General features: G+C 37.1%; 1 protein-coding gene across 1 annotated transcript in view; it reads left to right on the top strand.

Moving 5' to 3' along the window:
• Positions 1–25,486, top strand: part of ARHGAP29 (Rho GTPase activating protein 29) — a 105,015-nt gene that overhangs the window by 58,352 nt on the left and 21,177 nt on the right. Inside the window, exons 25-34 of the mRNA XM_070746514.1 lie at positions 3,654–3,764; positions 5,255–5,365; positions 7,012–7,503; positions 8,755–8,865; positions 12,103–12,594; positions 13,838–13,948; positions 15,593–16,084; positions 17,328–17,438; positions 19,083–19,574; positions 22,579–23,070. Coding sequence (XP_070602615.1) covers positions 3,654–3,764; positions 5,255–5,365; positions 7,012–7,503; positions 8,755–8,865; positions 12,103–12,594; positions 13,838–13,948; positions 15,593–16,084; positions 17,328–17,438; positions 19,083–19,574; positions 22,579–23,070 — 3,015 coding nt within the window. The remainder of the gene's footprint in view (positions 1–3,653; positions 3,765–5,254; positions 5,366–7,011; positions 7,504–8,754; positions 8,866–12,102; positions 12,595–13,837; positions 13,949–15,592; positions 16,085–17,327; positions 17,439–19,082; positions 19,575–22,578; positions 23,071–25,486) is intronic.

Genomic DNA, 25,486 nt, shown 5'->3' with positions numbered 1-25,486 from the left:
AGGAAACCAAAGGGGCTTCAAGCGCAATTCCAAGTGACTTGGCTTCGCTAGCGCCCATAGGAGGCAAACTACGACTTTTCAGTGCCTCCTGGAGAAGTATCTCCACCGACAAATGGGCGATAGCCACAATTTCTCAAGGGTTGCGTCTGGAGTTTCTTCAGCCCCCACCTCATCGGTTTGTCCAATGTCCATCAATACGAGATCCGCTGAAAAGGCATCATTTGCAGCGGGAGGTAGACCATCTCTTGTCTATCAAGGCGATAGAGAGGGTGCCCGAACATGCCAAAGGCACGGGGTTCTATTCCATCGTTTTCCTTGTGCCAAAGGCATCAGGAGGGTTCAGGATGATACTAAACCTAAAATCCCTGAATACCTTCATCCGATATCGGAGATTTCGAATGCACTCTCTCCAATCGATTCTCGCCTCTATTCGTCATCACGATTTTCTAACGTCAATAGACCTGAAAGATGCTTACCTGCACGTTCCGGTTTGGCCGGCCCATCGTCGCTTTCTCAGGTTCTGCCTGCACGGTATCCACTACCAGTACCGGGCGATGCCATTCGGTCTGTCCTCGGCGCCTCGGACATTTACAAAGCTAATGGACATCTTGACGGCGCATATCAGGGCCCAGTCTATACGGGTGATAGCATACTTGGACGACATCATCGTTATGTCCAAGTCACTGCCCCAGGCACAACAGGATTTGACTCTTATACGGCACGTCCTGGAGCGACATGGCTATACCATCAACGAGGAAAAGAGTCACCTTGTTCCCTCTACAAGCATCCAGCATCTGGGGTCTATTATAAATACTACACAGGACACGGTATCTTTGACACCGGAAAGGCTCCTCAACATTCGGCGACTGGTCAGCAATCTGTGTCGACAACATCAGACATCGCTGGCCACGTTGTCCAAGGTACTTGGGACTCTCGTATCATCCATAGGAATCGTACCGTGGGCTCGACACCACATCAGGAGTCTCCAATGGTTCCTATTGCCGTACCAAAAGATCAAGGTGAGCCACTCGCATCGGCAGGTGAGGCTTCCAGCATACGTCAAACAATCACTGAGATGGTGGTTGTCCCCAGCGTTGCTCCGGGGTTCCCCTCTCCACAGTCACGAACGCTTGGTTCTGACCACAGATGCAAGTCTGTCGGGCTGGGGGGCTCACATGGGTCCTCATGTGGCCCAGGGACTATGGTCTCAGGACGACCTGACTCCTATCAACATCAATTTCCTGGAGCTCAGGGCTGTGTTTCTGGCACTTCGAGCCTTTACTTGCTGGGTTCAGGGCAGAGACATACTGGTCCTAACAGACAATGTTGCGACCAGGGCCCACCTCAATCATCAGGGGGGCACGAAGTCACAGCATCTTATGCTGGAGACTACGGCTCTCTTCAATTGGGCCGAACTTCATCTGGCTTCATTGACGGCGGAGCACATTGCAGGGACCAGCAATGTGCAAGCGGACTGGCTGAGCAGGGCGACCCTGGATCCGTCGGAATGGCGACTCGCCCCAGTTCTTTTCAACAGCATAGGCCACCGCTTCGGGGTTCCATCAGTGGATCTCTTTGCAACCCCGGACAATGCCCAATTGCCCAGGTTCTATTCCAGGTTCACAACGCCAGGAGCGGAAGGGGTCAACTCCCTGCTGTCTCCCTGGCCCCAGGGTCTGCTTTACGCATTTCCACCAACATGTCTTATTCAAAGAACATTGGACAAGATGGTGCAAGAAGGAGCGGAGTTGATATTGATGGCTCCCCACTGGCCGAGACGCCCTTGGTTTGCAGACCTGGTAGCCTTCTCTGTGTCCCCCCCGTGGAGGATTCCAGATTGCGAAATATCGTTGAGCCAGGGATCAGTGTGCCATCCGAACCCTCAGTGGTTCCAGCTGACCGCCTGGCACTTGAGAGGATCAGGTTGAGAAACCAATGTATACCGGACAATGTGGTATCTACTATGCAGGCTGCTCGTCGTTCGTCTACAGTGCGAATTTACCAGGCTACATGGGCGGCCTTTTGTAAGTTTTGCTCAGAGCAGCGTTCTGACCCTCAGCAAGCCTCGGTTATTCTGGTGTTACAGTTCCTGCAAGCGGGAGTTGATAGAGGTCTGGCACCAAATACTTTGAAAAGGCAAATAGCGGCTCTCGCGACCATTGTACAGGTGCCTCAATCTCGTTCGCTAGCACAACATCTTTGGATACGGGATTTTATTAAAGGAGCAGTCAACTCCCACTCACCTCAGATACACAGGTTCCCGACTTGGGACTTGTCTCTCGTACTGAAAGCTCTTACTGCACCTCCCTTTGAGCCGCTAAGATCTATTCCACTTCGTCTGCTAACATTTAAAACGGCATTTCTTGTGGCGATCACATCAGCGCGCCGAGTGTCCGAATTGTCGGCCCTGTCTACTCGATCGGAATTGTGCATGTTCCACTCTGACAGAGTGGAGCTGAGACTGGACCCGACCTTTATACCCAAGGTCAACTCTGGATTTCACAGATCGCAGGAATTGGTCCTTCCTGACTTTTGTACTCACGGCCAACATCCTTTGGAGTTGAGATGGCACAAGGTGGATGTTAGGAGGGCCTTAAAGATTTATATCAGAAGGACTGCTGAGTTCAGGAAAACTGACAGGATGTTTGTGTCATTTGCTCAAAGATCTATGGGACTTGGGGTCTCATCTAAATCCATTGGTCGCTGGCTTAGGGATTGTATTGCAGAAGCGTACAAAGCTAGGTCTCAGTCGCCTCCGCATGGCATAACTGCGCATTCTACCAGAAGTGCGGCGGCGTCTGCAGCATGGAATACCCAAGCTTCTATTGAGGACATTTGTAAAGCAGCGACTTGGGCTTCGCTTACAACCTTCATCCGTCATTATAAACTTGACTCGGTTGCTTCGGCTGAAGCTTCCTTTGGGAGGCGTGTGTTGCAGAGGGTTTGTTCCTCTCCGTCGACCGTGGCACAGCCTTTTCCCTCCCAGGGGATGTGAACTTTGGTATATCCCATGTTGGACTCTCCTTCCCAGTGCAGTGGAGAAGAACCGTTGTACATACCTGAACGGTCTTCTCGTAGTTGCCAGGTCGCCGGAGTATTTGGGTTGCGAGGTTTTAAAGTTAATTGTTATATGGTTGAAGTTCAATAAAATTGTGTTACCTCTATACTGTCTTCGTTTTTAAAACTGAGGTATTGGGGGCTGCTAAGGGGCGGTGACTACCTCGCATTTAAATATTTAAATTAACTCAGTCTCTACCAATAGGATTGGTAATTACCCATGTTGGACTCTCCTTCCAGTGCATCGAGAAGACCGTTCAGGTATGTACAACGGTTCTTTCACCCGAAGTAAGGCCACCATTGACATACCAGCCAAAGCTGGGCAAAGGCACCCTGGCCATAGTCTGTTGATGCAATCGCAACAGCAAATCTAGGAGGAACCCATTTGTAGACCTCTTTGAAGCAATGCAATTCCTTCAAGAGGCAACACAGGAGGCACCTCAATGTACATTTGTAGCTCAATCTTGCCATGTTTCAGTTTAAACCTGTTTTCTACCACTCAGATCCTAATAATATCCATAATTGATTTTCACATTATATTAGTTTTTTGTGTTCAAATATATAGTAAATGTTTGTATTGCTGGTTTTTATCTTAGATTCGACATGTACTCTTGAAAGAAAACTCAGTCTTAGCCAGGAAAATTCTCCTTCAGAATCTACTCCTATCTTGCCTTTGGAAAATAATACAATTCCTAGAAAGGAATCAGGCTAGTTTCATTAACTCTGGAATATTTATACAGTTATTATTCCTATTGCTCTTGAATTATTCTATGTTTAAAAGCCAAAACAATTGTTTATTTAGATTAAATTGGTGCCCTATTGATAAAAAAATGTCAACTTTTAAAGTGTTAATGTAATTGGAAATCTTTAAAGATTAAAAGGTCATTTGAAACTTGAGTTAACACTTAAAGAATATTTAAGGGCAAAAGTACATTACAATAAATTCTCAAGTGGCACATCTTAATTTTTAAATACTATAACTACAGTTGATTTTTTTTGACAGAACTACAATTTAGAACCACACAAATATTACTGATAGCTTTTAAAATAACCTTTTCCCCATTTGTGTCATATTAGATTTAGGTAGTTCTCAACTTACAATGGTTCATTTAGTGACTATTCAAAGTTACAATGGCACTGAGAAAAGTGACTTATGGGTTATTTTTCACACTTACGGTTGTAGCAGCATCCCCATGGTCATGTGATCACAATCTAGATGCTAGACAACTGAGTCATTTATGAGGATTTCTGGGGATAAATATTGATGGTCCCTGTGAAACCGGGGTGGAGGTGGGCGTGGGGGGGGCGGTATTAACATATTTTAGGCTTGAAATAATTTTATTTATTTATCAATTTTATATTCCACTTGCAATCATATATTGATTCTCAAAGGTTACCAAAACCAATATAACAATAAAAGCACTACATATTTTATTTTAAAATCTTTATTATTGTTTTTAATAACTCAAGATGCAAACATACCAAACATTTCATCCCCTTCTATTTTCACAACAACAACAACAGCCCTATGAGGTGAGTGGGACTGAGAGAGAGAGAGAGATTGGCTCAAAGACACCCAGGTGACTTGATGCTTAAGGTGTAATTAGAATTTGTAATCACCTGACCTCAAGTCTAATGCCTTAACGGCTAGACAAAATTTGCTACCTGGAATCAATACCAAAAGACCATCTGGAAAAACTTCATCTTTAGTCCTTGTGGAAGGTGAATTATTTTGGAACCACTTGTGATGTGAAAGGCCATTCAAAAGAGTCAACCTCATTAAGGAAAAACAGTGATAGTCCCTTGTAGTTAAAGTTAGGGTTAGGGTTAGGGTTAGTCTAGATGTGTAGTGATGAGCATCACACACTCTGATCAGATCATTTCACCCGAAGTAAGGCCACCATTGACATACCAGCCAAAGCTGGGCAAAGGCACCCTGGCCATAGTCTGTTGATGCAATCGCAACAGCAAATCTAGGAGGAACCCATTTGTAGACCTCTTTGAAGCAATGCAATTCCTTCAAGGGGCAACACAGGAGGCACCTCAATGTACATTTGTAGCTCAATCTTGCCATGTTTCAGTTTAAACCTGTTTTCTACCACTCAGATCCTAATAATATCCATAATTGATTTTCACATATTAGTTTTTTTGTGTGCAAATATACAGTAAATGTTTGTATTGCTGGTTTTTATCTTAGATTCGACATGTACTCTTGAAAGAAAACTCAGTCTTAGCCAGGAAAATTCTCCTTCAGAATCTACTCCTGTCTTGCCTTTGGAAAATAATACAATTCCTAGAAAGGAATCAGGCTAGTTTTATTAATTCTGGAATATTTATACAGTTATTATTCCTATTGCTCTTGAATTATTCTATGTTTAAAAGCCAAAACAATTGTTTATTTAGATTAAATTGGTGCCCTATTGATAAAAAAATGTCAACTTTTAAAGTGTTAATGTAATTGGAAATCTTTAAAGATTAAAAGGTCATTTGAAACTTGAGTTAACACTTAAAGAATATTTAAGGGCAAAAGTACATTACAATAAATTCTCAAGTGGCACATCTTAATTTTTAAATAATATAGCTACAGTTGATTTTTTTTGACAGAACTACAATTTAGAACCACACAAATATTACTGATAACTTTTAAAATAACCTTTTCCCCATTTGTGTCATATTAGATTTAGGTAGTTCTCAACTTACAATGGTTCATTTAGTGACTATTCAAAGTTACAATGGCACTGAGAAAAGTGACTTATGGGTTATTTTTCACACTTACGGTTGTAGCAGCATCCCCATGGTCATGTGATCACAATCTAGATGCTAGACAACTGAGTCATTTATGATGATTTCTGGGGATAAATATTGATGGTCCCTGTGAAACCGGGGTGGAGGTGGGCGCGGGGGGGGGGGCGGTATTAGCATATTTTAGGCTTGAAATAAATTTATTTATTTATCAATTTTATATTCCACTTGCAATCATATATTGATTCTCAAAAGTTACCAAAACCAATATAACAATAAAAACACTACATATTTTATTTTAAAATCTTTATTATTGTTTTTAATAACTCAAGATGCCCATATCTGCCCCAGATTAAATCTGTAAGGGCTATTCACTATTCCTTTAGCAGAATAGGGATTGGCTGTGCAAACAGCACAATTTATGCAGGCTTACAGTCTGCTAGATAGTGCTTAAACATGATATCTGGCAGAGCCTAAGAGTTCCCCAAGTCTGTAAATGCTATCTCTTGTTTGTCCTTTTACAATCTGATTTTTGCCATCTTAATTATCATATTCAGTTTTTCATAATGATGAAATAGGTAAAAGTATTTAGCATGTAGTTCTCCAGTATTTATGATAGGTTATTGTACACTGTCCCCAGTGTACAATAGTACTAAATTTGAATTATGAGAAAATCTTTATGTAGGTAGGGTCTAGTTGTAAGCATCTTTCATTTGAATTGTTTAACACGTTAATTCTGCAATTAGCCTGACTTTCAACTAATGAGAGCTGTCTGTCCAGATACCTTAGGAATTCAACCACTTGAAATTCCCAACAAGTGATTCCATCTGAAGAATGCAACGTTGGAGAAGCTTAAATTAAACAAACAAACAAACAAATATAAAACGTTTGTTTTCATTCTACTAACAAAAACAAACCAGAGGAATTAAATTCCATTGTGGGTCGCTTCTTGCAAAACCACTGTAGGAGAGTTCATTCCTTCTTAAATTAAGATGAGGAACACGAATCATAATGAATACAGGAAATATAATGGGATTCTAGAGTTGGCTGAACTGTCTTTCAGACATAATAGTTATAAACATGCAAGAAGAGATATAAACAAGGAATTTTATTCTCTAAAATGTATATCTATTAGAATTGAATTGAATTCTTTATTGGCCATTCAAGATTAATACTTTTTGATGACACCCAAAACATTTATTTCCTTCCTAGACAATAAAGTGACTCCAGTTTTAGATCAAGACAATGGGAAGCATGACCTTGAAACTGAGGATGGTGTTAAAAGTGATCAGTTAATAAGACCTAAATGTCACATAACCAAAGTGCAGATGCGCTATCAAAAATCCAAGCCATTTTTTCATCCTGTGAGTTTACCTTCAGGATCAATGCTTCCTATTTTAAACGAACAAAACTTCCAGAATGCAAGTCTGAACCCAGACAAGCTTGAGAAAAGTCTTGTCACTGAAGACATTTCTGAGACACAGTCACTTCCCTCTACTAATGCTGGCTGTAGAATCTCTCGTTATGACCCACAAACTCAGAAAAAGACTTTGGAGAAGCAATGTAAACAATATGACATGACATCAAAAGCAACAAAGATTATGACCAATATCAATGAAAACCTAATACAAGACTCTGTAGATACATGTGCCTTAAATGCATCTAGCAACCTTGTTAGCAATTCAGTGAATGCCATACTTCTTGGTAAGTGGCACATCTTAATTTTTAAATACTATAGCTACAGTTGATTTTTTTTGACAGAACTACAATTTAGAACCACACAAATATTACTGATAACTTTTAAAATAACCTTTTCCCCATTTGTGTCGTATTAGATTTAGGTAGTTCTCAACTTACAATGGTTCATTTAGTGACTATTCAAAGTTACAATGGCACTGAGAAAAGTGACTTATGGGTTATTTTTCACACTTCGGTTGTAGCAGCATCCCCATGGTCATGTGATCACAATCTAGATGCTAGACAACTGAGTCATTTATGAGGATTTCTGGGGATAAATATTGATGGTCCCTGTGAAACCGGGGTGGAGGTGGGCGTGCGGGGGGGCGGTATTAACATATTTTAGGCTTGAAATAATTTTATTTATTTATCAATTTTATATTCCACTTGCAATCATATATTGATTCTCAAAGGTTACCAAAACCAATATAACAATAAAAACACTACATATTTTATTTTAAAATCTTTATTATTGATTTTAATAACTCAAGATGCAAACATACTGAACATTTCTTCCCCTTCTATTTTCTCAACAACAACAGCCCTATGAGGTGAGTGGGACTGAGAGAGAGAGAGAGATTGGCTCAAAGACACCCAGGTGACTTGATGCTTAAGGTGTAATTAGAATTTGTAATCACCTGACCTCAAGTCTAATGCCTTAACGGCTAGACTAAATTTGCTACCTGGAATCAATACCAAAAGACCATCTGGAAAAACTTCATCTTTAGTCCTTGTGGAAGGTGAATTATTTTGGAACCACTTGTGATGTGAAAGGCCATTCAAAAGAGTCAACCTCATTAAGGAAAAACAGTGATAGTCCCTTGTAGTTAAAGTTAGGGTTAGGGTTAGGGTTAGTCTAGATGTGTAGTGATGAGCATCACACACTCTGATCAGGTCATTTCACCCGAAGTAAGGCCACCATTGACATACCAGCCAAAGCTGGGCAAAGGCACTCTGGCCATAGTCTGTTGATGCAATCGCAACAGCAAATCTAGGAGGAACCCATTTGTACACCTCTTTGAAGCAATGCAATTCCTTCAAGAGGCAACACAGGAGGCACCTCAATGTACATTTGTAGCTCAATCTTGCCATGTTTCAGTTTAAACCTGTTTTCTACCACTCAGATCCTAATAATATCCATAATTGATTTTCACATTATATTAGTTTTTTTGTGTGCAAATATACAGTAAATGTTTGTATTGCTGGTTTTTATCTTAGATTCGACATGTACTCTTGAAAGAAAACTCAGTCTTAGCCAGGAAAATTCTCCTTCAGAATCTACTCCTGTCTTGCCTTTGGAAAAAAATACAATTCCTAGAAAGGAATCAGGCTAGTTTTATTAACTCTGTAATATTTATACAGTTATTATTCCTATTGCTCTTGAATTATTCTATGTTTAAAAGCCAAAACAATTGTTTATTTAGATTAAATTGGTGCCCTATTGATAAAAAAAATATCAACTTTTAAAGTGTTAATGTAATTGGAAATCTTTAAAGATTAAAAGGTCATTTGAAACTTGAGTTAACACTTAAAGAATATTTAAGGGCAAAAGTACATTACAATAAATTCTCAAGTGGCACATCTTAATTTTTAAATACTATAGCTACAGTTGATTTTTTTTGACAGAACTACAATTTAGAACCACACAAATATTACTGATAACTTTTAAAATAACCTTTTCCCCATTTGTGTCGTATTAGATTTAGGTAGTTCTCAACTTACAATGGTTCATTTAGTGACTATTCAAAGTTACAATGGCACTGAGAAAAGTGACTTATGGGTTATTTTTCACACGGTTGTAGCAGCATCCCCATGGTCATGTGATCACAATCTAGATGCTAGACAACTGAGTCATTTATGAGGATTTCTGGGGATAAATATTGATGGTCCCTGTGAAACCAGGGTGGAGGGGGGGGGGGCGGTATTAGCATATTTTAGGCTTGAAATAATTTTATTTATTTATCTATTATATATTCCACTTGCAATCATATATTGATTCTCAAAGGTTACCAAAACCAATATAACAATAAAAACACTACATATTTTATTTTAAAATCTTTATTATTGATTTTAATAACTCAAGATGCAAACATACCGAACATTTCTTCCCCTTCTATTTTCTCAATAACAACAGCCCTATGAGGTGAGTGGGACTGAGAGAGAGAGAGAGATTGGCTCAAAGACACCAAGGTGACTTGATGCTTAAGGTGTAATTAGAATTTGTAATCACCTGACCTCAAGTCTAATGCCTTAACGGCTAGACTAAATTTGCTACCTGGAATCAATACCAAAAGACCATCTGGAAAAACTTCATCTTTAGTCCTCGTGGAAGGTGAATTATTTTGGAACCACTTGTAATGTGAAAGGCCATTCAAAAGAGTCAACCTCATTAAGGAAAAACAGTGATAGTCCCTTGTAGTTAAAGTTAGGGTTATGGTTAGGGTTAGTCTAGATGTGTAGTGATGAGCATCACACACTCTGATCAGGTCATTTCACCCGAAGTAAGGCCACCATTGACATACCAGCCAAAGCTGGGCAAAGGCACCCTGGCCATAGTCTGTTGATGCAATCGCAACAGCAAATCTAGGAGGAACCCATTTGTTAGACCTCTTTGAAGCAATGCAATTCCTTCAAGAGGCAACACAGGAGGCACCTCAATGTACATTTGTAGCTCAATCTTGCCATGTTTCAGTTTAAACCTGTTTTCTACCACTCAGATCCTAATAATATCCATAATTGATTTTCACATTATATTAGTTTTTTTGTGTTCAAATATATAGTAAATGTTTGTATTGCTGGTTTTTATCTTAGATTCGACATGTACTCTTGAAAGAAAACTCAGTCTTAGCCAGGAAAATTCTCCTTCAGAATCTACTCCTGTCTTGCCTTTGGAAAATAATACAATTCCTAGAAAGGAATCAGGCTAGTTTTATTAACTCTGGAATATTTATACAGTTATTATTCCTATTGCTCTTGAATTATTCTATGTTTAAAAGCCAAAACAATTGTTTATTTAGATTAAATTGGTGCCCTATTGATAAAAAAATGTCAACTTTTAAAGTGTTAATGTAATTGGAAATCTTTAAAGATTAAAAGGTCATTTGAAACTTGAGTTAACACTTAAAGAATATTTAAGGGCAAAAGTACATTACAATAAATTCTCAAGTGGCACATCTTAATTTTTAAATACTATAGCTACAGTTGATTTTTTTTGACAGAACTACAATTTAGAACCACACAAATATTACTGATAACTTTTAAAATAACCTTTTCCCCATTTGTGTCGTATTAGATTTAGGTAGTTCTCAACTTACAATGGGTCATTTAGTGACTATTCAAAGTTACAATGGCACTGAGAAAAGTGACTTATCGGTTATTTTTCACACTCACGGTTGTAGCAGCATCCCCATGGTCATGTGATCACAATCTAGATGCTAGACAACTGAGTCATTTATGAGGATTTCTGGGGATAAATATTGATGGTCCCTGTGAAACCGGGGTGGAGGTGGGGGTGGGTGGGTGGGGGGTGGTATTAACATATTTTAGGCTTGAAATAATTTTATTTATTTATCAATTTTATATTCCACTTGCAATCATATATTGATTCTCAAAGGTTACCAAAACCAATATAACAATAAAAGCACTACATATTTTATTTTAAAATCTTTATTATTGTTTTTAATAACTCAAGATGCCCATATCTGCCCCAGATTAAATCTGTAAGGGCTATTCACTATTCCTTTAGCAGAATAGGGATTGGCTGTGCAAACAGCACAATTTATGCAGGCTTACAGTCTGCTAGATAGTGCTTAAACATGATATCTGGCAGAGCCTAAGAGTTCCCTAAATCTGTAAATGCTATCTCTTGCTTGTCCTTTTACAATCTGATTTTTGCCATCTTAATTATCATATTCAGTTTTTCATAATGATGAAATAGGTAAAAGTATTTAGCATGTAGTTCTCCAGTATTTATGATAGGTTATTGTACACTGTCCCCAGTGTACAATAGTACTAAATTTGAATTATGAGAACATCTTTATATAGGTAGGGTCTAGTTGTAAGCATCTTTCATTTGAATTGTTTACCACGTTAATTCTGCAATTAGCCTGACTTTCAACTAATGAGAGCTGTCTGTCCAGATACCTTAGGAATTCAACCACTTGAAATTCCCAACAAGTGATTCCATCTGAAGAATGCAACGTTGGAGAAGCTTAAATTAAACAAACAAACAAATATAAAACGTTTGTTTTCATTCTACTAACAAAAACAAACCAGAGGAATTAAATTCCATTGTGGGTCGCTTCTTGCAAAACCACTGTAGGAGAGTTCATTCCTTCTTAAATTAAGATGAGGAACACGAATCATAATAAATACAGGAAATATAATGGGATTCTAGAGTTGGCTGATCTGTCTTTCGGACATAATAGTTATAAACATGCAAGAAGAGACATAAACAAGGAATTTTATTCTCTAAAATGTATATCTATTAGAATTGAATTGAATTCTTTATTGGCCATTCAAGATTAATACATTTAATGACACCCAAAACATTTATTTCCTTCCTAGACAATAAAGTGACTCCAGTTTTAGATCAAGACAATGGGAAGCATGACCTTGAAACTGAGGATGGTGTTAAAAGTGATCAGTTAATAAGACCTAAACGTCACATAACCAAAGTGCAGATGCGCTGTCAAAAATCCAAGCCATTTTTTCGTCCTGTGAGTTTACCTTTAGGATCAATGCTTCCTATTTCAAATGAACAAAACTTCCAGAATGCAAGTCTGAACCCAGACAAGCTTGAGAAAAGTCTTGTCACTGAAGACATTTCTGAGACACAGTCACTTCCCTCTACTAATGCTGGCTGTAGAATCTCTCGTTATGACCCACAAACTCAGAAAAAGACTTTGGAGAAGCAATGTAAACAATATGACATGACATCAAAAGCAACAAAGATTATGACCAATATCAATGAAAACCTAATACAAGACTCTGTAGATACATGTGCCTTAAATGCATCTAGCAACCTTGTTAGCAATTCAGTGAATGCCATACTTCTTGGTAAGTGGCACATCTTAATTTTTAAATACTATAGCTACAGTTGATTTTTTTTTGACAGAACTACAATTTAGAACCACACAAATATTACTGTTAACTTTTAAAATAACCTTTTCCCCATTTGTGTCGTATTAGATTTAGGTAGTTCTCAACTTACAATGGTTCATTTAGTGACTATTCAAAGTTACAATGGCACTGAGAAAAGTGACTTATGGGTTATTTTTCACACTTCGGTTGTAGCAGCATCCCCATGGTCATGTGATCACAATCTAGATGCTAGACAACTGAGTCATTTATGAGGATTTCTGGGGATAAATATTGATGGTCCCTGTGAAACCGGGGTGGAGGTGGGCGTGGGGGGGGGCAGTATTAACATATTTTAGGCTTGAAATAATTTTATTTATTTATCAATTTTATATTCCACTTGCAATCATATATTGATTCTCAAAGGTTACCAAAACCAATATAACAATAAAAACACTACATATTTTATTTTAAAATCTTTATTATTGTTTTTAATAATTCAAGATGCAAACATACTGAACATTTCTTCCCCTTCTATTTTCTCAACAACAACAGCCCTATGAGGTGAGTGGGACTGAAAGAGAGAGATTGGCTCAAAGATACCCAGGTGACTTGATGCTTAAGGTGTAATTAGAATTTGTAATCACCTGACCTCAAGTCTAATGCCTTAACGGCTAGACTAAATTTGCTACCTGGAATCAATACCAAAAGACCATCTGGAAAAACTTCATCTTTAGTCCTTGTGGAAGGTGAATTATTTTGGAACCACTTGTGATGTGAAAGGCCATTCAAAAGAGTCAACCTCATTAAGGAAAAACAATGATAGTCCCTTGTAGTTAGGGTTAGGGTTAGGGTTAGTCTAGATGTGTAGTGATGAGCATCACACACTCTGATCAGGTCATTTCACCCGAAGTAAGGCCACCATTGACAAAACAGCCAAAGCTGGGCAAAGGCACCCTGGCCATAGTCTGTTGATGCAATCGCAACAGCAAATCTAGGAGGAACCCATTTGTTAGACCTCTTTGAAGCAATGCAATTCCTTCAAGAGGCAACACAGGAGGCACCTCAATGTACATTTGTAGCTCAATCTTGCCATGTTTCAGTTTAAACCTGTTTTCTACCACTCAGATCCTAATAATATCCATAATTGATTTTCACATTATATTAGTTTTTTTGTGTTCAAATATATAGTAAATGTTTGTATTGCTGGTTTTTATCTTAGATTCGACATGCACTCTTGAAAGAAAACTCAGTCTTAGCCAGGAAAATTCTCCTTCAGAATCTACTCCTGTCTTGCCTTTGGAAAATAATACAATTCCTAGAAAGGAATCAGGCTAGTTTTATTAACTCTGGAATATTTATACAGTTATTATTCCTATTGCTCTTGAATTATTCTATGTTTAAAAGCCAAAACAATTGTTTATTTAGATTAAATTGGTGCCCTATTGATAAAAAAATGTCAACTTTTAAAGTGTTAATGTAATTGGAAATCTTTAAAGATTAAAAGGTCATTTGAAACTTGAGTTAACACTTAAAGAATATTTAAGGGCAAAAGTACATTACAATAAATTCTCAAGTGGCACATCTTAATTTTTAAATACTATAGCTACAGTTGATTTTTTTTGACAAACTACAATTTAGAACCACACAAATATTACTGATAACTTTTAAAATAACCTTTTCCCCATTTGTGTCGTATTAGATTTAGGTAGTTCTCAACTTACAATGGTTCATTTAGTGACTATTCAAAGTTACAATGGCACTGAGAAAAGTGACTTATCGGTTATTTTTCACACTCACGGTTGTAGCAGCATCCCCATGGTCATGTGATCACAATCTAGATGATAGACAACTGAGTCATTTATGAGGATTTCTGGGGATAAATATTGATGGTCCCTGTGAAACCGGGGTGGAGGTGGGGGTGGGTGGGTGGGGGGCGGTATTAACATATTTTAGGCTTGAAATAATTTTATTTATTTATCAATTTTATATTCCACTTGCAATCATATATTGATTCTCAAAGGTTACCAAAACCAATATAACAATAAAAACACTACATATTTTATTTTAAAATCTTTATTATTGTTTTTAATAACTCAAGATGCCCATATCTGCCCCAGATTAAATCTGTAAGGGCTATTCACTATTCCTTTAGCAGAATAGGGATTGGCTGTGCAAACAGCACAATTTATGCAGGCTTACAGTCTGCTAGATAGTGCTTAAACATGATATCTGGCAGAGCCTAAGAGTTCCCTAAATCTGTAAATGCTATCTCTTGTTTGTCCTTTTACAATCTGATTTTTGCCATCTTAATTATCATATTCAGTTTTTCATAATGATGAAATAGGTAAAAGTATTTAGCATGTAGTTCTCCAGTATTTATGATAGGTTATTGTACACTGTCCCCAGTGTACAATAGTACTAAATTTGAATTATGAGAACATCTTTATATAGGTAGGGTCTAGTTGTAAGCATCTTTCATTTGAATTGTTTACCACGTTAATTCTGCAATTAGCCTGACTTTCAACTAATGAGAGCTGTCTGTCCAGATACCTTAGGAATTCAACCACTTGAAATTCCCAACAAGTGATTCCATCTGAAGAATGCAACGTTGGAGAAGCTTAAATTAAACAAACAAACAAATATAAAACGTTTGTTTTCATTCTACTAACAAAAACAAACCAGAGGAATTAAATTCCATTGTGGGTTGCTTCTTGCAAAACCACTGTAGGAGAGTTCATTCCTTCTTAAATTAAGATGAGGAACACGAATCATAATAAATACAGGAAATATAATGGGATTCTAGAGTTGGCTGATCTGTCTTTCGGACATAATAGTTATAAACATGCAAGAAGAGACATAAACAAGGAATTTTATTCTCTAAAATGTATATCTATTAGAATTGAATTGAATTCTTTATTGGCCATTCAAGATTAATACTTTTTGATGACACCCAAAACATTTATTTCCTTCCTAGACAATAAAGTGACTCCAGTTTTAGATCAAGACAATGGGAAGCATGACCTTGAAACTGAGGATGGTGTTAAAAGTGATCAGTTAATAAGACCTAAATGTCACATAACCAAAGTGCAGATGCGCTATCAAAAATCCAAGCCATTTTTTCGTCCTGTGAGTTTACCTTTAGGATCAATGCTTCCTATTTCAAATGAACAAAACTTCCAGAATGCAAGTCTGAACCCAGACAAGCTTGAGAAAAGTCTTGTCACTGAAGACATTTCTGAGACACAGTCACTTCCCTCTACTAATGCTGGCTGTAGAATCTCTCGTTATGACCCACAAACTCAGAAAAAGACTTTGGAGAAGCAATGTAAACAATATGACATGACATCAAAAGCAACAAAGATTATGACCAATATCAATGAAAACCTAATACAAGACTCTGTAGATACATGTGCCTTAAATGCATCTAGCAACCTTGTTAGCAATTCAGTGAATGCCATACTTCTTGGTAAGTGGCACATCTTAATTTTTAAATACTATAGCTACAGTTGATTTTTTTTTGACAGAACTACAATTTAGAACCACACAAATATTACTGTTAACTTTTAAAATAACCTTTTCCCCATTTGTGTCGTATTAGATTTAGGTAGTTCTCAACTTACAATGGTTCATTTAGTGACTATTCAAAGTTACAATGGCACTGAGAAAAGTGACTTATGGGTTATTTTTCACACTTCGGTTGTAGCAGCATCCCCATGGTCATGTGATCACAATCTAGATGCTAGACAACTGAGTCATTTATGAGGATTTCTGGGGATAAATATTGATGGTCCCTGTGAAACCGGGGTGGAGGTGGGCGTGGGGGGGGGCAGTATTAACATATTTTAGGCTTGAAATAATTTTATTTATTTATCAATTTTATATTCCACTTGCAATCATATATTGATTCTCAAAGGTTACCAAAACCAATATAACAATAAAAACACTACATATTTTATTTTAAAATCTTTATTATTGTTTTTAATAATTCAAGATGCAAACATACTGAACATTTCTTCCCCTTCTATTTTCTCAACAACAACAGCCCTATGAGGTGAGTGGGACTGAAAGAGAGAGATTGGCTCAAAGATACCCAGGTGACTTGATGCTTAAGGTGTAATTAGAATTTGTAATCACCTGACCTCAAGTCTAATGCCTTAACGGCTAGACTAAATTTGCTACCTGGAATCAATACCAAAAGACCATCTGGAAAAACTTCATCTTTAGTCCTTGTGGAAGGTGAATTATTTTGGAACCACTTGTGATGTGAAAGGCCATTCAAAAGAGTCAACCTCATTAAGGAAAAACAATGATAGTCCCTTGTAGTTAGGGTTAGGGTTAGGGTTAGTCTAGATGTGTAGTGATGAGCATCACACACTCTGATCAGGTCATTTCACCCGAAGTAAGGCCACCATTGACAAAACAGCCAAAGCTGGGCAAAGGCACCCTGGCCATAGTCTGTTGATGCAATCGCAACAGCAAATCTAGGAGGAACCCATTTGTTAGACCTCTTTGAAGCAATGCAATTCCTTCAAGAGGCAACACAGGAGGCACCTCAATGTACATTTGTAGCTCAATCTTGCCATGTTTCAGTTTAAACCTGTTTTCTACCACTCAGATCCTAATAATATCCATAATTGATTTTCACATTATATTAGTTTTTTTGTGTTCAAATATATAGTAAATGTTTGTATTGCTGGTTTTTATCTTAGATTCGACATGCACTCTTGAAAGAAAACTCAGTCTTAGCCAGGAAAATTCTCCTTCAGAATCTACTCCTGTCTTGCCTTTGGAAAATAATACAATTCCTAGAAAGGAATCAGGCTAGTTTTATTAACTCTGGAATATTTATACAGTTATTATTCCTATTGCTCTTGAATTATTCTATGTTTAAAAGCCAAAACAATTGTTTATTTAGATTAAATTGGTGCCCTATTGATAAAAAAATGTCAACTTTTAAAGTGTTAATGTAATTGGAAATCTTTAAAGATTAAAAGGTCATTTGAAACTTGAGTTAACACTTAAAGAATATTTAAGGGCAAAAGTACATTACAATAAATTCTCAAGTGGCACATCTTAATTTTTAAATACTATAGCTACAGTTGATTTTTTTTGACAAACTACAATTTAGAACCACACAAATATTACTGATAACTTTTAAAATAACCTTTTCCCCATTTGTGTCGTATTAGATTTAGGTAGTTCTCAACTTACAATGGTTCATTTAGTGACTATTCAAAGTTACAATGGCACTGAGAAAAGTGACTTATCGGTTATTTTTCACACTCACGGTTGTAGCAGCATCCCCATGGTCATGTGATCACAATCTAGATGATAGACAACTGAGTCATTTATGAGGATTTCTGGGGATAAATATTGATGGTCCCTGTGAAACCGGGGTGGAGGTGGGGGTGGGTGGGTGGGGGGCGGTATTAACATATTTTAGGCTTGAAATAATTTTATTTATTTATCAATTTTATATTCCACTTGCAATCATATATTGATTCTCAAAGGTTACCAAAACCAATATAACAATAAAAACACTACATATTTTATTTTAAAATCTTTATTATTGTTTTTAATAACTCAAGATGCCCATATCTGCCCCAGATTAAATCTGTAAGGGCTATTCACTATTCCTTTAGCAGAATAGGGATTGGCTGTGCAAACAGCACAATTTATGCAGGCTTACAGTCTGCTAGATAGTGCTTAAACATGATATCTGGCAGAGCCTAAGAGTTCCCTAAATCTGTAAATGCTATCTCTTGTTTGTCCTTTTACAATCTGATTTTTGCCATCTTAATTATCATATTCAGTTTTTCATAATGATGAAATAGGTAAAAGTATTTAGCATGTAGTTCTCCAGTATTTATGATAGGTTATTGTACACTGTCCCCAGTGTACAATAGTACTAAATTTGAATTATGAGAACATCTTTATATAGGTAGGGTCTAGTTGTAAGCATCTTTCATTTGAATTGTTTACCACGTTAATTCTGCAATTAGCCTGACTTTCAACTAATGAGAGCTGTCTGTCCAGATACCTTAGGAATTCAACCACTTGAAATTCCCAACAAGTGATTCCATCTGAAGAATGCAACGTTGGAGAAGCTTAAATTAAACAAACAAACAAATATAAAACGTTTGTTTTCATTCTACTAACAAAAACAAACCAGAGGAATTAAATTCCATTGTGGGTTGCTTCTTGCAAAACCACTGTAGGAGAGTTCATTCCTTCTTAAATTAAGATGAGGAACACGAATCATAATAAATACAGGAAATATAATGGGATTCTAGAGTTGGCTGATCTGTCTTTCGGACATAATAGTTATAAACATGCAAGAAGAGACATAAACAAGGAATTTTATTCTCTAAAATGTATATCTATTAGAATTGAATTGAATTCTTTATTGGCCATTCAAGATTAATACTTTTTGATGACACCCAAAACATTTATTTCCTTCCTAGACAATAAAGTGACTCCAGTTTTAGATCAAGACAATGGGAAGCATGACCTTGAAACTGAGGATGGTGTTAAAAGTGATCAGTTAATAAGACCTAAATGTCACATAACCAAAGTGCAGATGCGCTATCAAAAATCCAAGCCATTTTTTCGTCCTGTGAGTTTACCTTTAGGATCAATGCTTCCTATTTCAAATGAACAAAACTTCCAGAATGCAAGTCTGAACCCAGACAAGCTTGAGAAAAGTCTTGTCACTGAAGACATTTCTGAGACACAGTCACTTCCCTCTACTAATGCTGGCTGTAGAATCTCTCGTTATGACCCACAAACTCAGAAAAAGACTTTGGAGAAGCAATGTAAACAATATGACATGACATCAAAAGCAACAAAGATTATGACCAATATCAATGAAAACCTAATACAAGACTCTGTAGATACATGTGCCTTAAATGCATCTAGCAACCTTGTTAGCAATTCAGTGAATGCCATACTTCTTGGTAAGTGGCACATCTTAATTTTTAAATACTATAGCTACAGTTGATTTTTTTTTGACAGAACTACAATTTAGAACCACACAAATATTACTGTTAACTTTTAAAATAACCTTTTCCCCATTTGTGTCGTATTAGATTTAGGTAGTTCTCAACTTACAATGGTTCATTTAGTGACTATTCAAAGTTACAATGGCACTGAGAAAAGTGACTTATGGGTTATTTTTCACACTTCGGTTGTAGCAGCATCCCCATGGTCATGTGATCACAATCTAGATGCTAGACAACTGAGTCATTTATGAGGATTTCTGGGGATAAATATTGATGGTCCCTGTGAAACCGGGGTGGAGGTGGGCGTGGGGGGGGGGGCAGTATTAACATATTTTAGGCTTGAAATAATTTTATTTATTTATCAATTTTATATTCCACTTGCAATCATATATTGATTCTCAAAGGTTACCAAAACCAATATAACAATAAAAACACTACATATTTTATTTTAAAATCTTTATTATTGTTTTTAATAATTCAAGATGCAAACATACTGAACATTTCTTCCCCTTCTATTTTCTCAACAACAACAGCCCTATGAGGTGAGTGGGACTGAGATAGAGAGAGAGATTGGCTCAAAGACACCCAGGTGACTTGATGCTTAAGGTGTAATTAGAATTTGTAATCACCTGACCTCAAGTCTAATGCCTTAACGGCTAGACTAAATTTGCTACCTGGAATCAATACCAAAAGACCATCTGGAAAAACTTCATCTTTAGTCCTTGTGGAAGGTGAATTATTTTGGAACCACTTGTGATGTGAAAGGCCATTCAAAAGAGTCAACCTCATTAAGGAAAAACAATGATAGTCCCTTGTAGTTAGGGTTAGGGTTAGGGTTAGTCTAGATGTGTAGTGATGAGCATCACACACTCTGATCAGGTCATTTCACCCGAAGGAAGGCCACCATTGACATACCAGCCAAAGCTGGGCAAAGGCACCCTGGCCATAGTCTATTGATGCAATCGCAACAGCAAATCTAGGAGGAACCCATTTGTACACCTCTTTGAAGCAATGCAATTCCTTCAAGAGGCAACACAGGAGGCACCTCAATGTACATTTGTAGCTCAATCTTGCCATGTTTCAGTTTAAACCTGTTTTCTACCACTCAGATCCTAATAATATCCATAATTGATTTTCACATTATATTAGTTTTTTTGTATGCAAATATACAGTAAATGGTTGTATTGCTGGTTTTTATCTTAGATTCAACATGTACTCTTGAAAGAAAACTCAGTCTTAGCCAGGAAAATTCTCCTTCAGAATCTACTCCTGTCTTGCCTTTGGAAAAAAATACAGTTCCTAGAAAGGAATCAGGCTAGTTTTATTAACTCTGGAATATTTATACAGTTATTATTCCTATTGCTCTTGAATTATTCTATGTTTAAAAGCCAAAACAATTGTTTATTTAGATTAAATTGGTGCCCTATTGATAAAAAAATGTCAACTTTTAAAGTGTTAATGTAATTGGAAATCTTTAAAGATTAAAAGGTCATTTGAAACTTGAGTTAACACTTAAAGAATATTTAAGGGCAAAAGTACATTACAATAAATTCTCAAGTGGCACATCTTAATTTTTAAATACTATAGCTACAGTTGATTTTTTTTGACAGAACTACAATTTAGAACCACACAAATATTACTGATAACTTTTAAAATAACCTTTTCCCCATTTGTGTCGTATTAGATTTAGGTAGTTCTCAACTTACAATGGTTCATTTAGTGACTATTCAAAGTTACAATGGCACTGAGAAAAGTGACTTATCGGTTATTTTTCACACTCACGGTTGTAGCAGCATCCCCATGGTCATGTGATCACAATCTAGATGATAGACAACTGAGTCATTTATGAGGATTTCTGGGGATAAATATTGATGGTCCCTGTGAAACCGGGGTGGAGGTGGGGGTGGGTGGGTGGGGGGCGGTATTAACATATTTTAGGCTTGAAATAATTTTATTTATTTATCAATTTTATATTCCACTTGCAATCATATATTGATTCTCAAAGGTTACCAAAACCAATATAACAATAAAAACACTACATATTTTATTTTAAAATCTTTATTATTGTTTTTAATAACTCAAGATGCCCATATCTGCCCCAGATTAAATCTGTAAGGGCTATTCACTATTCCTTTAGCAGAATAGGGATTGGCTGTGCAAACAGCACAATTTATGCAGGCTTACAGTCTGCTAGATAGTGCTTAAACATGATATCTGGCAGAGCCTAAGAGTTCCCTAAATCTGTAAATGCTATCTCTTGTTTGTCCTTTTACAATCTGATTTTTGCCATCTTAATTATCATATTCAGTTTTTCATAATGATGAAATAGGTAAAAGTATTTAGCATGTAGTTCTCCAGTATTTATGATAGGTTATTGTACACTGTCCCCAGTGTACAATAGTACTAAATTTGAATTATGAGAACATCTTTATATAGGTAGGGTCTAGTTGTAAGCATCTTTCATTTGAATTGTTTACCACGTTAATTCTGCAATTAGCCTGACTTTCAACTAATGAGAGCTGTCTGTCCAGATACCTTAGGAATTCAACCACTTGAAATTCCCAACAAGTGATTCCATCTGAAGAATGCAACGTTGGAGAAGCTTAAATTAAACAAACAAACAAATATAAAACGTTTGTTTTCATTCTACTAACAAAAACAAACCAGAGGAATTAAATTCCATTGTGGGTTGCTTCTTGCAAAACCACTGTAGGAGAGTTCATTCCTTCTTAAATTAAGATGAGGAACACGAATCATAATAAATACAGGAAATATAATGGGATTCTAGAGTTGGCTGATCTGTCTTTCGGACATAATAGTTATAAACATGCAAGAAGAGACATAAACAAGGAATTTTATTCTCTAAAATGTATATCTATTAGAATTGAATTGAATTCTTTATTGGCCATTCAAGATTAATACTTTTTGATGACACCCAAAACATTTATTTCCTTCCTAGACAATAAAGTGACTCCAGTTTTAGATCAAGACAATGGGAAGCATGACCTTGAAACTGAGGATGGTGTTAAAAGTGATCAGTTAATAAGACCTAAATGTCACATAACCAAAGTGCAGATGCGCTATCAAAAATCCAAGCCATTTTTTCGTCCTGTGAGTTTACCTTTAGGATCAATGCTTCCTATTTCAAATGAACAAAACTTCCAGAATGCAAGTCTGAACCCAGACAAGCTTGAGAAAAGTCTTGTCACTGAAGACATTTCTGAGACACAGTCACTTCCCTCTACTAATGCTGGCTGTAGAATCTCTCGTTATGACCCACAAACTCAGAAAAAGACTTTGGAGAAGCAATGTAAACAATATGACATGACATCAAAAGCAACAAAGATTATGACCAATATCAATGAAAACCTAATACAAGACTCTGTAGATACATGTGCCTTAAATGCATCTAGCAACCTTGTTAGCAATTCAGTGAATGCCATACTTCTTGGTAAGTGGCACATCTTAATTTTTAAATACTATAGCTACAGTTGATTTTTTTTTGACAGAACTACAATTTAGAACCACACAAATATTACTGTTAACTTTTAAAATAACCTTTTCCCCATTTGTGTCGTATTAGATTTAGGTAGTTCTCAACTTACAATGGTTCATTTAGTGACTATTCAAAGTTACAATGGCACTGAGAAAAGTGACTTATGGGTTATTTTTCACACTTCGGTTGTAGCAGCATCCCCATGGTCATGTGATCACAATCTAGATGCTAGACAACTGAGTCATTTATGAGGATTTCTGGGGATAAATATTGATGGTCCCTGTGAAACCGGGGTGGAGGTGGGCGTGGGGGGGGGCAGTATTAACATATTTTAGGCTTGAAATAATTTTATTTATTTATCAATTTTATATTCCACTTGCAATCATATATTGATTCTCAAAGGTTACCAAAACCAATATAACAATAAAAACACTACATATTTTATTTTAAAATCTTTATTATTGTTTTTAATACAGTGATCCCTCGATTTGCGCGTTCTCGATTAGCGCGAAACGCTGCAACGCGGTTTTTCAAAAAATATTAATTAAAAAATAAGTCCGCGTTTTTTTTCCTACACCACGGTTTTTCCCGCCCGATGACATCATACTGATTGGCCAAAAGAGAAGGGAAGGAGGGAGGGTTGCCATTGCCATTGCCGCCAGCGCTGCCCCAAGAAAGCCGGTGAGAGGAAGGAAGGAGGGAAGGAGGGAGGGAGAGAAGGGAAGGAGGGAAGGAAGGAGGGAGGGAGGGAGAGAAGGGAAGGAGGGAGGGTTGCCATTGCCATTGCCGCCAGCGCTGCCCCAAGAAAGCCGGTGAGAGGAAGGAAGGAGGGAAGGAGGGAGGGAGAGAAGGGAAGGAGGGAAGGAGGGAGGGTTGCCATTGCCATTGCCGCCAGCGCTGCCCTGTGGGTAGCGGCGAGGAGCCCGGAAAAATCACCATTGCATTGCCAGCCTCCGAACTTGCGTCGCTCCACCTTCTGCGCATGTGCGGCCATGGAACAAAGGGCGCGCATGCGCAGATGGTGTTTTTACTTCCGCATCCAGTATAACGCGGAAATCGGTTAGCGCGGGAGGTCTTGGAACGTAACCCCTGCGCTAACCGAGGGATCACTGTAATTCAAGATGCAAACATACTGAACATTTCTTCCCCTTCTATTTTCTCAACAACAACAGCCCTATGAGGTGAGTGGGACTGAAAGAGAGAGATTGGCTCAAAGATACCCAGGTGACTTGATGCTTAAGGTGTAATTAGAATTTGTAATCACCTGACCTCAAGTCTAATGCCTTAACGGCTAGACTAAATTTGCTACCTGGAATCAATACCAAAAGACCATCTGGAAAAACTTCATCTTTAGTCCTTGTGGAAGGTGAATTATTTTGGAACCACTTGTGATGTGAAAGGCCATTCAAAAGAGTCAACCTCATTAAGGAAAAACAATGATAGTCCCTTGTAGTTAGGGTTAGGGTTAGGGTTAGTCTAGATGTGTAGTGATGAGCATCATACACTCTGATCAGGTCATTTCACCCCGAAGTAAGGCCACCATTGACATACCAGCCAAAGCTGGGCAAAGGCACCCTGGCCATAGTCTGTTGATGCAATCGCAACAGCAAATCTAGGAGGAACCCATTTGTTAGACCTCTTTGAAGCAATGCAATTCCTTCAAGAGGCAACACAGGAGGCACCTCAATGTACATTTGTAGCTCAATCTTGCCATGTTTCAGTTTAAACCTGTTTTCTACCACTCAGATCCTAATAATATCCATAATTGATTTTCACATTATATTAGTTTTTTTGTATGCAAATATACAGTAAATGGTTGTATTGCTGGTTTTTATCTTAGATTCAACATGTACTCTTGAAAGAAAACTCAGTCTTAGCCAGGAAAATTCTCCTTCAGAATCTACTCCTGTCTTGCCTTTGGAAAAAAATACAGTTCCTAGAAAGGAATCAGGCTAGTTTTATTAACTCTGGAATATTTATACAGTTATTATTCCTATTGCTCTTGAATTATTCTATGTTTAAAAGCCAAAACAATTGTTTATTTAGATTAAATTGGTGCCCTATTGATAAAAAAATGTCAACTTTTAAAGTGTTAATGTAATTGGAAATCTTTAAAGATTAAAAGGTCATTTGAAACTTGAGTTAACACTTAAAGAATATTTAAGGGCAAAAGTACATTACAATAAATTCTCAAGTGGCACATCTTAATTTTTAAATACTATACCTACAGTTGATTTTTTTTTGACAGAACTACAATTTAGAACCACACAAATATTACTGATAACTTTTAAAATAACCTTTTCCCCATTTGTGTCGTATTAGATTTAGGTAGTTCTCAACTTACAATGGTTCATTTAGTGACTATTCAAAG

The sequence above is a fragment of the Erythrolamprus reginae genome, chromosome 3, assembly GCF_031021105.1.
Source record: "Erythrolamprus reginae isolate rEryReg1 chromosome 3, rEryReg1.hap1, whole genome shotgun sequence".
NCBI lineage: Eukaryota > Metazoa > Chordata > Lepidosauria > Squamata > Dipsadidae > Erythrolamprus > Erythrolamprus reginae.
Note: the sequence above shows the minus strand (reverse complement) of the source record. Positions and strands in the feature narration are given on the sequence as shown.